The sequence below is a fragment of the Mytilus trossulus genome, chromosome 3 (genome assembly GCF_036588685.1).
Source record: "Mytilus trossulus isolate FHL-02 chromosome 3, PNRI_Mtr1.1.1.hap1, whole genome shotgun sequence".
Taxonomy (NCBI): domain Eukaryota; kingdom Metazoa; phylum Mollusca; class Bivalvia; order Mytilida; family Mytilidae; genus Mytilus; species Mytilus trossulus.
The window spans coordinates 84,101,455-84,119,763 of NC_086375.1; the positions used below are offsets into that span (position 1 = coordinate 84,101,455).

At 31.3% G+C, this 18,309-nt stretch overlaps 1 protein-coding gene across 1 annotated transcript; it reads left to right on the forward strand.

Annotated features, from left to right (window-relative positions):
- Positions 1–3,427: 3,427 nt before the first annotated feature.
- On the forward strand, positions 3,428–16,923 carry LOC134712673 (ubiquitin-like-conjugating enzyme ATG3). The gene is made up of 10 exons (XM_063574431.1): positions 3,428–3,583; positions 6,037–6,078; positions 6,398–6,518; positions 7,069–7,176; positions 7,976–8,031; positions 9,498–9,620; positions 10,284–10,430; positions 13,170–13,297; positions 14,184–14,252; positions 15,629–16,923. Exons 1-10 carry the CDS (start codon positions 3,512–3,514, stop codon positions 15,708–15,710), a joined length of 948 nt encoding a protein of 315 aa, XP_063430501.1. The 5' UTR covers positions 3,428–3,511; the 3' UTR covers positions 15,711–16,923.
- Positions 16,924–18,309: the final 1,386 nt, after the last annotated feature.

The following is an 18,309-nucleotide window of genomic DNA, read 5'->3' on the forward strand; positions in this document are numbered from 1 at the left end:
CGCTGTCACAGATGTCCCGGGTTCGAGTCCTGGAGGAGGCACTATGATTTTCTAATATGAATTTTGTCATCATGCGGCTTTTTATAGCTGACTATGCGATATAAATTTTGCTCAAGGACGTACGGTGATCAATAATTAATGCTTTTACTGACTTAATCATTTATTGAAAGTGATATAGTTGCTCATTGGAAATCATCTGCAGTTTTGAAGTAAATATAACTATTTTTAGATTCGGCATGTTGGCAAACAAATGGGAAAGATTTTCCATTTCCAAAAAGACATGTCGGGTAAAAGAAAAGTAATTTATGTCCATCAACAAAAGTGCATCTTTTTCTAAGATATAAAATTTTTAAGATAAAATTATCTCAAAATGTTATCGGAAGCACGAGCATCATGGCATGAACAAATAATATATTCGTTTGATAGCAGGCCAACAAAAGGTATTAAAGATAGTGGCCATAAATAAACATACCGAAGTTTCTACAAAACTAAAAAAATATCAAGTGCATTGTAAACAAGAAAAATTAAAGGAAAAGCCATTGAATAGTTTGGTAAACTTCGGTTGATGTTATATTGGAACCATAGTTTCTGCAAAAAATGATATCAAATTTTATCAGTTGCGAATTTAACGGAAAGCATTCACCCGCAATGGTCAATCTGTATGTCTTCTTTATTAGGCGAATACTTTACATATTAGGACCAGCAAATTACAAACATGCAGTGATGTAACCTGTTGTTTTTGAAATGCTAATTGTTATTCTTAAAAATTAAGCCGTTAATTGCTCAGTGATACTTGCAGAATTACTGATACTTTATTAACTAACATTGAAGGGATAAATGACAAACAAGAGTACTTTGCTATGTATGGTGTATTATGATCCGACTGTTATATAGTTTTCTTTTATGATAAAGAGAGGCGAAATTCAGATAGTACCAGGGGCGCATTCAAAACCATAAGTCGAAAAGTAAGTAAGTAAGTAAGTAAATTTTATTTAGAGTCGGCATATATATACATTATAACAGAGAAAAACATGAGCTCTGGTGAGCTCTTTAACCGACTATCACAATAAAAATCATGCAGCATCATGCAAATACTACCAAATAAAACATGCAATATAATGAAAGCAAACTTCTATTTGATTTGTGAGCCTCCAGAGTCAAAGCTCATGTGGCAAGCGCCTCTATGTGCATTGAAGCGGGGGAATCAACAAATCACTTGACGATCATAAAATATAACAAACTAAAAGCATACAAACAATAAATAAATTAAAATAAGCACTAGCATTTAAATGGCAGATATATATTTAAAAAATGCATAAAAAGCAGAGCAAAAGGCCATTATAAAAAGAAAGAAAGAAATTTCAGCTTTGAGACAGCACTGGATGGAAACGACATGAACTGCAGAAGCATTTTTGACCCCCACACCAGGAATTTATATAATTCCTAAACTGGTCAAAAGAAGTCATGAGTCTAGCCTCATTAGGAAGTGAGTTCCATACTTGTGCTGCCTCAAATCTAAAAGATCTTTTACCATAACTGGAGGTTCTAGGTCTAGGTACCTCAGCAGTGTTTACATACCTGAAATTATATGAATTGTTTTTTATTACAACTAAATCTTGAATAAATAAAGGACATTTTTTATTAATTATTTTAAAGGTCTCCAAGGCAATTGAGCGCATTCTACGAGTTTTTAATGATGGAAGGTTCGAAATCTGTAGGAGTGTTTCGTATGAGCTCAGATGGTCTTCATAAATAAATCGAAGCGCTCGTTCTTGTATTTTTTCTATTTTTCTGGTATTTTGTTCCCCACAGAAATGCCAAGTCAAAGGGCAGTAACTGAAATTAGACATAATAAAAGAGTAGTAAATTGTAAGCTTACTCAGTTTGTTTAGATGTTTCCCAATTCTTTTCAAAACATTTAATTGCCTTGCAGCCTTTTTACAAATATTTGAAATGTGTAAATTAAAGTTTAATTTAAAATCAATTGTAACTCCAAGAAGTTTCACCTCATCCTCACATGATATAGAAATACCATTCAAGTCAAACACAATCTTTTTATCATGTGTTTTTTTGCCAAGAGAGATAGCTTGAAATTTCTCTGGGTTGGCCTGCATTTTATTGGAAGAAAACCACTGTATTAAATGATTGCTGTCTTCCTCAAGAGCAGAAATTACATCTTGTAAGGAATTTCCAGACTTTGACAAAGTATTGTCATCAGCATAGTTATATAAAGAACAATTTTTTACAAAAAAGAACAAATCGTTAATAAAAATATTAAATAGGATGGGTCCAAGGATAGAGCCTTGTGGTACCCCTTTAAATATGTCAAGCATACCACTTAAATTTTGGTTTACTTTCACACATTGTTTTCTTTTTGTTAAATAACTATATAACATATCAAGTGAGGATTTGGATAGACCATAAGCTTTTAGTTTCAGTAGCAGTAAGTCATGGGGTAGACAGTCAAATGCTTTGGACAAGTCCATAAGGATAGCTGCAAGGTATTTATTTTGATCTAAGGCTAATTTCCAATCTTCAATCACTCTTAATAAAGTTGACTGACATCCAAAACCAGATCTAAAAGCTGCCAAAAATGGACTGAAGATTTTATCAAAGTACTGTACTAATTGTACTTCTATGGCATTTTCAAAAATTTTAGAAATAGCCGGTAATACACTTACCGGTCTATAATTTCCTTTTTCTAAAACACTATTCTTTTTATGAATAGGTGCAACTTGAGCTTCCTTAAGACGGTCAGGGAAGGTCGATGATGATAATGACAAATTAACAATATCAGTAAGGGGTTTTACAATAGCAGGTTTAGCAAAATGCAGTAATTTAGGTGAGATGCCATCTATACCAGTGGCTTTTTTAACATTAATTTTACGTATACGTTTCTCAACAAAGTCTTGATCAATAGGGGAAAAGGTAAAATTGTTTTGATCAAGATCAGGAATATTATCTTTAATGGCCAAAATACTCGGGTGATCATCATTAACCTTTATTTGACTGCTTCCTATATTCTTTGCAACATTTACAAAATAATCATTAAAAAACAAACTGATAACGCTTTGACTTGATAAAAAGAAAAAGACCAATAAATACAAAATTGATCATAAAATAGAACACAGAAAACTTAAGACTGATTAAAACGACCCCCACATAAAACTGTGAACGATATCATGGCATGTACTCTGGAAGGGTAAGCAGATCCTGCTCCACACGTGACACCCGTCGTGTTGATCATGTTAAGAGATCTCCATTCTATGTAAATCAAATAAGAAATGACTTAAGTACAATCGTTAAGTTTGTTAAATAACGATTCATACTACAATTAAGTCAAATACTCAATTAAGTATAAGTACTTTTACATTATATAACACATCTGTGAAGAATATTTTTTGCTCTTTTTTCATTGGAGATTCGAAACAACATAACTTCCGGTTTCCGGTCAAATTTTGTTTTTCTGCTTTCGAAATCGCAAATTTATGCGATTTGTTGTTTTTTAAAGATGCAGAACATGATTAATGCCGTGAAAGGCTCCGCCCTTGGTGTAGCAGAGTATTTCACACCTGTCCTAAAGGTATTTCGACAAAATACAGACACGAATTCCTAACATCTTGGGGGGAGTGTCAGACCGAAAAAGTTAACACGAAATCATTTTTTGAAATTGTTAGTATAAAGCTAGTCCAAACAATAATAGATTGTCCCTGCTTCATTCTAATGAAAAATTTTTGATTGTTGTCTCTGTTTTTCTAATTGTAAAAAATAAGCAGTATTTTTATCACCATCTACTGTAGTCCAAATAATTATGACGTCTTGAAAAGCTATTATATTTTTTTTCTTTGACGCTTTAAGTTGGAATAAGGCGTCAAAGAAAAAAAATATAATAGCCTTTCAAGTCGTCATAATTATTTGGACTATGTCGAAGTAAGGCGCCAAAGAAAAAAAATGTAATAGCCTTTCAAGACGTCATAATTATTTGGACTACATCTACCGACCAAAAGGCCTTTGATCTCAATATTGCGCCTTGACATTTCAATTTCTCAATCTCCGCTAATTAAGAGCTTAAATCTTCATACTGATTCATATTTATAATACAAACACCATTAGCTTCCTAATCCTTAACTGACATTTCTTGTAATTTATTTTGAATTCTATAATAATCTATATTTTTCTCCTTTTGTTTCTCCTTACTATATACAGTCGACTCTCTTTATGTCGAAGTCAGCCGGACCAGAGAAATATTTCGAGATACACGTAGTTCGACTCAAACGAACACCGGAAGTTCGACAATCTAAGGGACACAACTCTTGCTTAGCTTGGCAACGCTAAAATAAATCCGGGTGAATATGACAAGGGGATCGATATTCTAGTATCAGATCGATGTATTTGTATGTCACAGTCTTTTATTATTATAATGACATTATTTTTACTTATTCAATTGTCTCGAATCAATTAAAAAAAATCCTATGGCTTTTCCAAGAGAGTACCTTCCAATCGATAGTTTTGTTATTCAGGTCGGTTATAGCTGACAAAATTGTTCATTCTTCTATTCATTTTGTTTTATCTCACTCTTTCTTTTTAAAAGATAATATAACAAGATTAAAGACACCGTTTGAGTAAATGTAGTTTTTAGGTGATCATCAACGGAGGCCATAATCCTCACTTTATACACACCCAAGCTCATTAGCGTAAATCACAAGTTAATTGTTTTGTAAACATTTTAAAGACTTTTTCATGAACTTTAACAATGTCTCACTAATTATCTATAAAAATTCTATAAAAGATAATCTTAGGTAAACACTCATGGAAATAGCATGTCATAAATCAATACAGTGGTCAGTGACCGGAAACTTAATTACACGTGTATTGTCAGATTAACTCTTCAATCCATTTAAATCCCGGAGGTCATGTTTTGACATATGTGTATTATTTCGAGATAAAAAATGTATTTTGAATGCTTTTGTTAACCTTGGGACCGTAAATTTAGTTCGACTCAACGGAAATTTCGACTCATCAGGAGTCGAATTACATACTTTTGTATGGAATAAAGTTCGGGACCACGTGAAAACTTCGACTCATCCGAAATTTCGAGTCAACCGAGTTCGAGACAACGAGAGTTAACTGTACATTTGTACCTGTGGCTGTGCAAATCACTTAAAATAACGTTATGGTCATTAGAAAAAAAAAAGTCAAGCAAGATGTTTTATTTTATTTATTTTAACAGTCGATAATAAAATCTGAGCCAAATCGTAGAACTTAAGCATTGTATTTAATTCCTTGATGTAAATTCAATTCATTGTTCTATGAATTATCGATTTCTGATTGGTCTAGACGAGAGGGTAACATTAAAAAAAAATGTCACCCGCTCAGCCATGTGATAGAGTAAATTGACAACCTCGTCTTAGCCAATCAAAATATGCATTTTAACGTGAAGTATAATAATTTAAATTATCATACTAAGTGAGAGGAATAGTCATTGGTCTTAACTACTAGACCACAAACTCACATAATTAGAATTGCCAATATTGCCATAATTGGTGTATAGTACATGTACAATGTACATACCTCAATTCAGGTATAATCCACCATTTGTCTTTAAAATATCAATTAAATCATAACAGATTACACCTAAAAATCACCAATAGACAGTCAGCATGGTGGACTGACCAATTAATCTGTGTACAGATACAAAAATCTGCCTGTCAGTGTCTAATTGATTATAACATACACCATACACCAACAGACATTTTTCTAAATGTTCTTCCTACATTCCTAAGAATTCTTTTTGGTTAATAATATCAGTTATCCTATTTTGACAGGTGGTAATAGAACAGGAACAGGGTAATTTAACTAATTTAAAAAAAAAAGAAAAAAAAAAAACATTTGAAGTTCATTAGTATATTGATTATTGTTATCCTACTGACATCCTGGGAAAGGATTTTTAACTTTAATATACAATTTACATGCATCATGCAAAGTTATCTTTCAGAAAACATTTTTTATTTAAATTTTCAATTTTCACAATTCCAGGATTCCAAATTTAAAGAGACAGGAGTACTGACACCAGAAGAGGTAAAGATAATTGATATTTATCATATTTATTGAGAGTTCAGTAAACCTTATATTAGAAAACATATGATTAATCTAGTTCTACTTTGTAGCACTTAACACTTAAGGTTGATGACCTTATTTTGACATCTGTCTTTTAATTTGCTTCCGATCCTAGGATTTTAACTTGCAAAAACAGTAATATTGAAATTTGCACTGTTACACAATGATCACAGAATATTTGTTTTTCAATTTTGCTGGAAACAACATCATGAATGTGTTCACTATAAACTTTTATTTGTTTAAAATATTGATATTTATATGACACATAATTTGTTTTTAGTTTGTTGCCGCTGGAGATCACATGGTACATCATTGCCCTACATGGCAGTGGGCAAAAGGAGATGAAACTAAAATAAAACCATATTTACCTCCAGATAAACAATTCCTTATTACTAGAAATGGTATGATATTGCATTATAAACATAAAATGATATGAGACAATAATGGCAAGGTAAAATGAATGTTGGATAAGATTAAAAAGTAACTAAAACAATGACTTATTTGTCCATAAAACTTAATAAAAGTAAATAATTTTTTGGTAAGATGGCATAAAATGCAACCAACATCCTGTTTTACTGACTTGATGTCTTAATTTTCCAAGGTTGATCACTACTTTTGACGAACACAAAATGTAGTGCATTGATCACAACATTCTAAACATACTATCTAAAACATGTCAAGAAATCTGAAACATACCGGGTATGCTCAGATGTTCAAGTTACAAAATGTTGTTTTACTCGTTAAGAATTTTACATAACTTGTTCACGGTGCAGGAATCTAAAAGCTGTTGTAAAAATATCAATAATGTCATTGTTAAAGTATTCTTTGAAATATCCAAATATGTTTAAAAATGTTTAATTTTACTCTCTACTGATAAATAAAAGCAATCTTTACCCCTCAGAGCTTACAAGCACTTTGAATATATTAATGACAATATCTGATTGGTTTCAGTTCCATGCTACAAAAGAGTAAAACAAGTAGATACCCATCAAGAAGAACAAGAGAAAGTAATAGAAGTGGACGAAGATGGAGGATGGGTGGATACACATCATTTTGCAGGTAAGTGAATAAGTTAGAGGAGGGGTCATTACAGGTAAATGAATGAGAATGTAGGAGGGGTTGATTCTGGTAAACATTATTTTGCAGGTAAATTGTACATATCTTTTTGTTTTACATTCTTATGTCAAATTTTGTACTTTGCAGTAGATTCTAAACTGTAGCTTCATAAAAAGTAAAAGTAAAATATGGCTTTGATCAATGCTCTGATTTAACCTGAGAGAATTTAATTGCAGAAAATCAACATAAAAAATTTCCTATGATTTTACCCTAAAATGTTGTTTTTCATTTTATGCTTAAGTGACTAAAGTCCTTAAAATTGTAGCTGAAACTTTGAGACAAAATATTCGAAGTGACTACAGTCTTTAAAGTCCTAGTTGAAACTCTGATACAGAAGAATCAGACACAAAAAAAATAACATAAAAAATATATGGATGTCACATGTACATCAATGGTTCAAAGGATATGCAGTATTATAGATTATACTCCTCAACATCAAATTACATTAAATGTACTTACATCTAATCTTCCTTTATCTATTGACATCATTTACAGTAAATATGGCTTAATTTATTTTTTATGAATACTAAATGTCATGGATTTTTAAGACTGGTGCATTTTTGACAAAATATACATTCTAGCCAAAAGAAAGTTTTTCTTTGTTGAACACTTAGTTTTGTGGTTCAACTACACATACCCTCAAAAACTAGCTAAAGTACATGTATCATACACATAATGATATATCCACAGTATATAGATCTATATAAATAAATCACATTGAACAAATTCTTATATTTTTTAGACCCAAATGCACAAGCCTTACAAGATCAAGTTGCTGAAATGACACTAGATTCAAAGGTTTGTAATGTTTTTTTACAGTGATAAAATCCTTGTTAACCTTACATTTTGTACTTGAATTTATATAACGTAAGGGTACCCAAATTGCACCTGTTAAGAAAAAATAGCCACGAAAATCTTACAAAGATTTCCTAGAGACTAAACAATTTGTATTTTTATGATTTGATACTATGCACGTCTTTCAACATAGGTAAACCTATTTAGATATACACAAAACGTTCACAGTATTTATTAACAGATGGACTGTTTACTGAAAAAGCAAAATGTACGAAAACGTCATCAAAACGTCATCTTTTTAAAATTACCAAATACAATGTATTATAAGTATCCATTTCGTAAAATATGAAGAGTAAGCATGGACTAATATCCAATTGTTCAAAATATTTGAAGAAATTAAACAAAAGCTCTATTATTAGACTTTGGACGATGTGCATTTAAGCATGGATGCAATTTGGGTACTCCTCATTACAGAATCATGGATAGTTTGGAGGTTGATTCAAACCCATTTTTCTATGACTCAATATGGATTGATAATTAAATTGGTGTACCTATACATTAAAGAAGGATAGAGCTACAAAATAAACACAGTACGGACATTGTTTTCTAGATCATAAAAAAAACGTAGGTGAAAAAACTGTCAAAATAGGTGCAATTTGGGTACCTTCACATTACCCCTTAGCTCATCTCACTAAAAAGCTGATATTGGCTTATCTTATATATTCATTTCATTTTCAGTTTTTGTTGATCAAGATTTCTTGAATTCTTTGCCTCTGAAACTTGACAAGGTAATTGATACCATTCCAAGTCATGTACCCTAAATCTATGATTAACTGAAAAGTTTCAACCATGTTTCCATTCCAAGCAGTCTACTGTAAATCTAGGAATAACTGAATTTTTTATGCCCCACCTACAATAAATTTCTGATCTGTGCATCTGTCTGTCTGTTAGTTCCTTCTTTTGTTCGTCCCGCTTCAAGTTTTTGGTCAAGGTAGTTTTTGATGAAGTTGAAGTCCAATCAACTTGAAACTTGGTACACATGTTTACTATGATATGGTTCTTTCTAATTTTAATGCCAAATAAAAGTTTTGACCCTAATTTCACTGTCCACTGACCATGGAAAATGAAAGTGCAAGTGGGGCATCCATAAACTATGGACACATGCTTGTTTTAACCATGTTTCCAAATGCATTCCAATGGGTCTACTGAAAATCTATGATTAACTGAAATTTTCAACCAAGTTTGAATAGCTGTGATTTGGATGACATGTTGATTAAAGACTCCTTGTAATTGAGTTGGTACTTCAACTAACTTTTGTGTTTAACTGATGCATTACCTCGTCTGATCAGCTATATCATTAAGGCGTTAGCTAAAAAGTTAAAAGATTTTTTAAACAACTTATAAGTATGAAATTAATAAGTCTGGTTTTCAGTCATAAGAATTAAGCATTATAATTTGATTATTTAAAGGACAGTAAAAAGGTCAGTAATCCAGACAATGATGATGACGATGGAGACGATGATGACGAGGATGGAGATGTTATGGACATGGAAGATTTTGAACAAAGTGGCATGTTAGAGGAGGAGGATAATGTAAGTATCTGAATAATGGGAGGAGTTTGACAAAGTGGCATATTAGAGGAGGAAATAATGTTAGTATCTATTTAATGGGAGGAATTGAACAAAGTGGCATGTTAGAGGAGGAGGATAGTATAAGTAGCTGAATAATGGGAGGAGTTAAACAGAATGGCATGTTAGAGGAAGAAGATAATGTAAGTCTCTGATGAATGGGAGGAGTTAAACAAAGTGACATGCTAGAGGATGACAATAATGTAAATATCTGATTAATTGGAGGAGTTCAACAAAGTGGCATGTTAGAGGAGGAAGATTATGTAAGATCTGATTATTCATTAATCATATCTTTACATAATCTTCCTCCTCTAACATGTCACTTTGTTTAACTCCTCCCATTAATCAGTCATTTCATTGCTCTATTAGGAAATGGAGACTTAAATATTACAAAAATCCTTAGCGAGAACCCTGTTAATGGGAGGAGTTAAACAAAGTGCCATGTTAGAGGATGAAGATAATGTAAATATCTGATTAATGGGAGGAGTTAAAACAAAGTGACATATTAGAGGAGGAAGATAATGTAAATATCTGACTAGGATTTGGTAGTAGATAGCTTTTTTCCATTGATTATGTCTGTATTTTTGTACAAGAATATGTTTATTTTATACTGTTTACTTCTTTCAGGCCACATTACAACCTGAAAAGTGTTCCCGACAAGACTCAGAACCTGGGGGAGAAAGTGGTATATTACAAACCAGGACTTATGACCTCAATATAACATATGACAAATATTACCAAACACCTAGGTTATGGCTATATGGTTACGATGAAGTAAGTCCTCAACCATTTAGCTTAAGGCTATATGGTTATGATGAAGTTAATCATTAATTTAATATATGACAAATTTTACGGTTATATCATGTATATAGTTATATGCTTTTATTCTAAGACAAAGTTTGTCAAATGTTTTGAGTTCACACCCCTGGTAAAATATGAATATATTGTTTGGGCTGTTCTGATCATACTCCCACGTCATATTCTCTTATTAAATTAGCTACCCAACAATATTAATATTGAGCTATGACGTACAAATATAAACATTTTACAGAAAAATGCAAGAAAGGGAAATTGAAAATCATTTCAAGGAAACATTAACAAACAATGCTAAAATGTGTTATAACCATGGTTTTTTTTACATAAAAATAAAATTTAATTTAATTTCATCTAAACCAGTCTAAATACTTTGTTGTAAATAATTGAAGCATGTCACTTAGGCCATGGTTATTTAATTTGTTGGTTAACGGATTTCCGATTGGTCGCAAAAAAAAAGAAAAAAAAGATCTCTCAAGATAGAAAAGTATGCCAAAAAATATATTTCACCTTTCTAACAATATGTTTGGTTTGCTATTTGATCATCATTGCTTATATATTAGTTCAATGAAATGTTATTACTCAGCTGCTATAAACATCACATGACATCGTCTAATATTATAATTGTCAGTGAAAAAAGAGGTTTGTGTCCACGAACAAAAATGAAATTAAATCTTCATTTCACAAACATAGCCCTTAATAAATTTCAGGAAACATGGCGGTTAATGATCTTCAAACACTGATAAAGGAAAAAACACATTGTAGTATGAAAATAAGTCTCAACACACATGTTAAAAATGTAATAGTTTCTTCCACGAGGATATAGGGTTCATCAGTTGTCATGCATTCCTGTTTTTTTATATCCAAATGGTTGAATTTTTTATCATCAATGACACACTTCAGAAGAATTTGTTTTACTTAAGTTCTTCAACTTGATGTCTGGACAAGTTCATTTTCCATTTTTCTATCTTACAGAATGATAAATAACAAATACGGGAAACAAACTTATTGTGTAATGGGTTTTAAAACACAGGTTTCATTCGGCAAAATTAATTGCATAAACGACATTTCAAGGTCAGTTATGATTGATTTGTATATTTTTAGATACGTAAATTGGGAGTTAGAAAGCGTTATCAATTACCTTATTGTTTAATGCATTTCATTCCATAACAAAGGGATATTTTAGAGTAAAATGTTTTTGTTAGGGTCGGTGGGAATAAAAAAGCCTGAAAAGTCAATTTTATTTTTATTCTGCAAATCGGCAAAATCAGGTCAGGTAAACCAACAAATAAAAAATCCTGGTTTTATTCAGGTTGCTTTGTTTTATTACTTCAATATAATAGGGCATTTATTTACATTAATGGTAAATATTTGCCTTCACCTAGATCACTTCAGTCCAAATGAATGCAAAACAATTTCCTATAAGTTGCTCATAGTTAAATATTGAGCATAAAATGACAACCTGTGGTAGATTCAGCATAGGTTAAGCCCCCATGAATTATTTCTTAAATATGATGCAACAAGTCCTTGATTAAGGGTAGCACAATACAAAGATTTTTTTACTTCCAATTATGACCTTTGAAATGCTGCAGTTTTCTAATGAATGCATAGAAAATAATAAAAGAGGTATATATAGATAGATTAAAGATTAATCTTTTAAATGAATGCAATATTTTTATTATGCCATCATTATGTAATCAATAATAATGTAATTAGTGGCAAAATCTGGGTAAGTTCACTTGAATGAAATTAGCTCCATCATCTCTTAAACTATACAGAAAATTTTAAAGAAATCTTAATCAACACATCATGGGCTTCAAAAGGGTGTCTCAGATTGTCTCTACGTTATTCCATTCTCTCATAAATCTCTAATTAGTGTAAACATCCTAACCACATAAAAGAAGATAATGTTTAATTAGGTGTAAAATTTGTTCTATACATTCTATCCTAAATCTGAGACACCCTTTTGTAGATAATGTCCATAGGAACAACATATAATAAATCAACCCTCTAGGGATACCTATGCAGAAGCTAATTTCATTTGAAAGTGGAAATTTGGTGAATTTTTTTTTAGACACAGTTAACAGTATAATTTGCTACATAATTGTTGCATAATACTAACATTGCATTAAATTGAGAGAGTAACCTGTTAGCTATCCGAAACTACCACTTTTATAAATTTTCAAGCATTATTAAGAAAGTTACAGCATTTTAAAACTTGGGTGTTGGAGTTATAAATTCTTTGTATTGTGCTACCTTAATGTATGACAAATATAACAGTTAAATCATGTATATGGTTATATTGTTATGATGAAGCCAGTCATCAGTATAACACATGATGAATGATACCAAACATCAAGATGAAGGCTATATGGATATGCAGAGTGAATAGATAAAACTTGTATCAAGAATGTATGCTAACTAGTTCAAATATAAACCCAGGAATGTCAAATCATATACCCTGTCTTAAATCTGAATAAGTTTGAATGTTCTAGCTTCAAATTAGTCAATATAGAAAACAAAAGGTTGGTTTGATTCACAATCAACCAGACCAAATGACATAGATGTTTAAAACAACCATAGGTCACTATTTAGCCTTCAATAATGAGAAAAATCCAGACTGCATTGTAAGCTATACAAAGCCTAGAAAGACTTCAATTGAAAGATCTGCATATCACCATTTTACTAAATTAATTTCAGAATAGAAAACCATTAACTGTAGAACAAATGTATGAAGATTTTAGTCAAGATCATGCAAAGAAAACAGTTACTATGGAGGCACATCCGAATTTACCAGGACCACCAATGGCATCAGTTCATCCATGCAGGTAAACTATGGAAATAATCATATGAATTTTGATGTTCACCATGTGGACAGGATATAAAGAGGTCATTTGATCTTTCTATGTATCCAGCACAATTACAAAATATCCTGATTTATTCTAGTTGTTGGATATTATCATTTTAACTTATTTAACATACGGTTACTTACTTAGGTATTGTCATGCATGAAAGGAGAGCCCTATAGATGAGACTGGAATGAGGTATGAGTTCATTGCTTGTTGATGAAATTTATAGGAAAAAAAATGTAATAATAATTTGTGACTTCTCTAAAGAAAATTGGTTTGTCTTATTATGCCCAGCCCTTCTGGAGTTATGCTCCTTTACAAATGAAAAATTGCTGACTTTTCCTTTCCGCTCTCAAACTTTAGTTTGCCTCAACCAAATGCTATGAAACACAATACTTATTACCACAAAACTCAGATCAAGTACAAATTTGGGTAGCATCACTTTTATTGTTCTCCAGTTTAATTCCTTTCATTACTTTATATCATATGCAAGTGCTGGCATCATCTGTGTCCAATGGACACATTCCACATTTATGTGACATATTAAAATAACTGATAGATTTATGTAACATGTGGTACTGGAACTATATACATTTTTTTGTATATTAAATTTTGTTCATATAATAAAAGAAAATGTGGCATGTACCCAAGTTACACAGAAACCAAACAGTGGCATACATCAAACATAAACCAAACAAAACAACAAACACAGAAAATACATTTGTAGATATGTACAAGAAATGTTATCAACATCAAATATTATAAAGCACAAAATATATGCAGATATGAACTAAAAACAAAAAATAGCAAGGTTCTTGACACATGGGACGGTCACATTTTATGTTTTGTGATTTATTATTTTTAGACATGCTGATGTTATGAAGAAGATAATACAAATGGTAGCTGATGGAGGGGGAGAGTTAGGAGTACATGTGTATCCTTTATGATATTATATTTAGTATGGTAGTTTTAGTATGTTAAGGTAAAGGAGTACATGTTTATACATAATACATCTTATATAACAAGTCTAAAAGGGTATAACATCATGTTTAGGAGGAGGAATTAATTCCTTAAAACTGTTAGCATCATGTACTTAAGCCTTAGTTACTGGTAACAAGTGATGGTAGGGACTCGTTCTATTTTTTCATTAATGCCCTCTTTGGAATCTGTCCTTAACTTTCTAATCCAAAAACTTTTTCCAGAAAATATGTTGGCCCTTGACCAACCCTTTTTGTGGGGTATGATAGTCATGGTAAGAATTTTGAGATCAACTTGGGTGTACCAAGGTGATGTCAAATGATGACTTAGTTAGAGGTTGGGCTTGCAGTAGTAGTCACTTCAATGACTATTCATGTGTTTGTTGAATGACTGTTCTGTATTGCCCACATACTGCATGCCATACATCTTATACATAGTTGGGTAAGATGAAGAAGTACCCTTTACACATCCTTTATTTAGAATGGTAAGGTTAAGAAATTTTAAGATTGACCAAATTCACCTCTTCCTATTTATTAAAAATGAAACTAGTAAGTTTCAACTTCATAAAGACAAAATTTCTATTCAAATTATGAAAACTTCTTGGATGTTTTTACACCTTTATTTGGATTTTGTGGAACTTGTCTAAGCCAATTGCTTATGTTCTGAAAAGACATGTATTGAATTTACACAGGTTATTTTAAAATAAATTAGTAAAGAATAATAAGTGCATGCAAGTCCAGGTGATACAGGTTTATACAGCTTCTAGTTAAACATATTTCTGATTTATACAGGTAGTAGACATGGTCATCAGTTATAAATATTGTTTTTGTTTTTTTAATTTTATTATTTTAAAAAAGCTTCCAATTTACAACATAATATACACAAATTTGATAGAAAGATATAATATATAAATCTATAGATATTATCTAAACAAAACATCTTTCTATTAGGAAGCCATTTTTTTTAAAATATACAAATAAAAGATAAAGAGTAAAGCAGTTTGAACACTGAAGAGAGAGAGAATAATGTGGTGAGCTTTCTTTATAATTCATTTAGACATGGAATTCTATTGTTAAAAGTATAGTAAATACAGCATTTTCATTTATAACATGTATAATATATAATGTAAAGTATATACATTTTAGTACTTAACTAAGTTATGTATCAAAAATTAGTTATAACAATTGTGGTTTAAATTTTGAAATATTAAAAATTAAATATTGAAAAACTCAGCAAGCTTTTAATTTGCACAAAGCCAGCCCACACAGTACAATATGTTGATGATGTTTATAGATTTCTTTAAGATATCATATTTCCTTAACAGATTATTAGATATTTAATGATATTTTTGAAGTTTGTACAAGCTGTGATTCCAACGATAGAATATGACTACACAAGACATTTTACAATGTGATAACTGATTGTGCAATTTAATTTATTGACCAAAGTGCTATTAATTGTTTATGATCATCATTCCTATGTTATGCCACATATCTCTGCTATATCAATATTATGCTATGTTATGTCCTCCGAATTCAGGTAAAAGGCTCAAAATGAAAAAAAAATGAAGAGAAGGTATATATTTTTCTAATTTATTTAGAATAATAGGAAAGATAATATTGACTTAATTGACAGTTCTTGTTGGAAATAAGACTTGATGTTTTGGATGGGCAAACAAAAAGGGTCATTCATGTCAGGGTTATTTCAAAATAAAAAAATGTATTGAATGAAGGTTGGGGTTGGACATCATATATTTATACCCCACCCCCATACTCTTTATTTTCATTTGTTTACCCCTATTACATGCAAATTTATAATGTGGTTTCCCATACATTTTTTTCTAGAATATCTCTGATACTAATCACAGTTAAATTGTGATGAATTGATGGATACTTTAGAAGTAAGCTTGATTACCTTATATATGTAGATTTGGGTTAGAGAATTCTCTTATCAATATTATTATGTTTATATTTGCTTTGCTTTTATTGGAAGGAAGGGGAAATTTTATATAAAGGTACTTGGGGGATATCTTTTGAATGGAGAACATATAAATATGTATATATATAAGTTTCCTTAAAAAAGACACCATTTTATTATTTCAGTTGTGCAAAATTGTCATATCTGTAAAACTTGTTTATATTCATACCCCTGCTTTGAAGAAGGGAGTACTGGTATACTTTATCGGACCACAGATGAATTATTACGTTGTGATTGGTTAAACACCTCCACTTGGTGACCCCCTATGAGACCGTATGGGTTTAGTAAGTTTCATATGGGGTTCATGATGCGTTAATGGCGACGTCATCTATTAATGTAGTCGTGTTTCAGTGTTTATTGTTCAACAACAAGCCGTAGAAAAAGTCTAGTGTCCGATAAATTCGTTATACGGTTAACTACTGACCCCCTACAGATCCATAGAGGGTGAATAAAATTCATAGGGGACTCTGCCTCTGGTCTCACCCCCTATGGATTTTACTAACCCTCTATGGATCCGTATGGGGTCACTAGCGAACCATATAACTTATAGTATGATCCCTGTCTCCATCTGTTCAGTTCTCCTGTCCTATGAAAATTTAATTCCAATATTCTCAGAAACTAAATATTAGAGCTCCCTGAAATTTGTTTACCAGAGTCCTATAATTTGTAACACTCAATAGCTTATAATAGCCATGTACAAAATTCATTCACTTTTTCTATGGAACTGCTAAGAGCCTATTGAAATTTGTTTTCAAAACTTTAGAATATGTTATTATTCAAAAAGGTCAATGCAAAGTTTTAAATGTTTTTGTGGTCTCATGAAGGGGTGCTCAACCCAAGTGAGGGAGGTTGAGGGTTTGATCCCTGTGTCTCAAACTAAAAGACTTCAAAAATGGTGTTGGTTGCTTCTCTATTAATTAACTAATAAGAGCAAATACTAGTAGGCTCAAAGTCAGAACATTGCACCAGACTAAGGTAAAATATAGACTTCTACTTCCTGAATAAGTTGTTTAAAATCCTGATCAGGGTATCCATCTTGTACAAATCAGAGTTCATAGTCATATCAAATACACATGGATTTAGTTGGCCACGGGACGTTAAACAGCTATCAATTCACCTACTGCAGAGTTTTTGCACACAATCTAACACAGTTATGTCATACAATACACTGACAGAATGACAAGGTTTTTGAATACTTTTCAAATGCTGTCTTTAACAGATATATTTTAGTGTAAAAACATGTGTAATGAAAGTTTGATAATGCATGATGGGTACTAAAGCATTGATTTAATGTAACCTTGTGTTTCTCATCTCTGTCATTCCATCTAGGAACATGCTTAATTCATGTGATTCATCATTGTACTAGTTCTGTCTCATTTTGTAAGCTACTATCTATTTTTATGAAAGCTTGCATTGGTGAATCTGTTGAAATGTATTGATAAAATGACCATAATTTGTTATAAATACAATTTGTTGTAATCATTGTATGTAATCACTGTTATCAAGTGTTACTGAGTACAGGTATACTTTTGTGTTACATTCAAATCTAACTTGCGGTATAGAAATCATTTATAGAAAAGTAAGTACAATGAAGTCAGAAGATTGAGTGTGTATGGTTATAATATTGAGAACTTAATGCATTTGTTATAATTGGTTTTACGATATACTATATGTAGAGATGCCACATTTTTATTTATTTATGACAGATAATAAAAACATTCTAACCTGTTTTGATGTTAAATAAATCATTGTCCGGTACATTTTTGATTCAGACAAGCATTGGAAACTGGGTTTTCTCTTAAAATTACCTGTAGCTGAAATGGCTGCAGTGCAATATTAACACTACAATTTATGAGCATCTTTTTAAAATATATTTATTGCAAGTTTAGTTTATTCTCATTATACAGAGATGTGCTTTAATGCTATAACAGCATATAGTTTGTATTTTGTTATAAACTACTTGGTTTAGTTTGTCTTGCCTGTACACAAGACGTTGGGATTTTAATTTGACGATTACATAAAGCTTCATATTTCAG

Bases quoted from the DNA above. Each gene is read 5' to 3' on its own strand.
- LOC134712673 (XM_063574431.1), top strand. From the start codon at position 3,512: ATGCAGAACATGATTAATGCCGTGAAAGGCTCCGCCCTTGGTGTAGCA. The intron at 3,584-6,036 runs GTATTTCGACAA...TCACAATTCCAG, and splicing joins ATTTCACACCTGTCCTAAAG to GATTCCAAATTTAAAGAGAC. The intron at 13,298-14,183 runs GTAAACTATGGA...TATTATTTTTAG, and splicing joins GCATCAGTTCATCCATGCAG to ACATGCTGATGTTATGAAGA.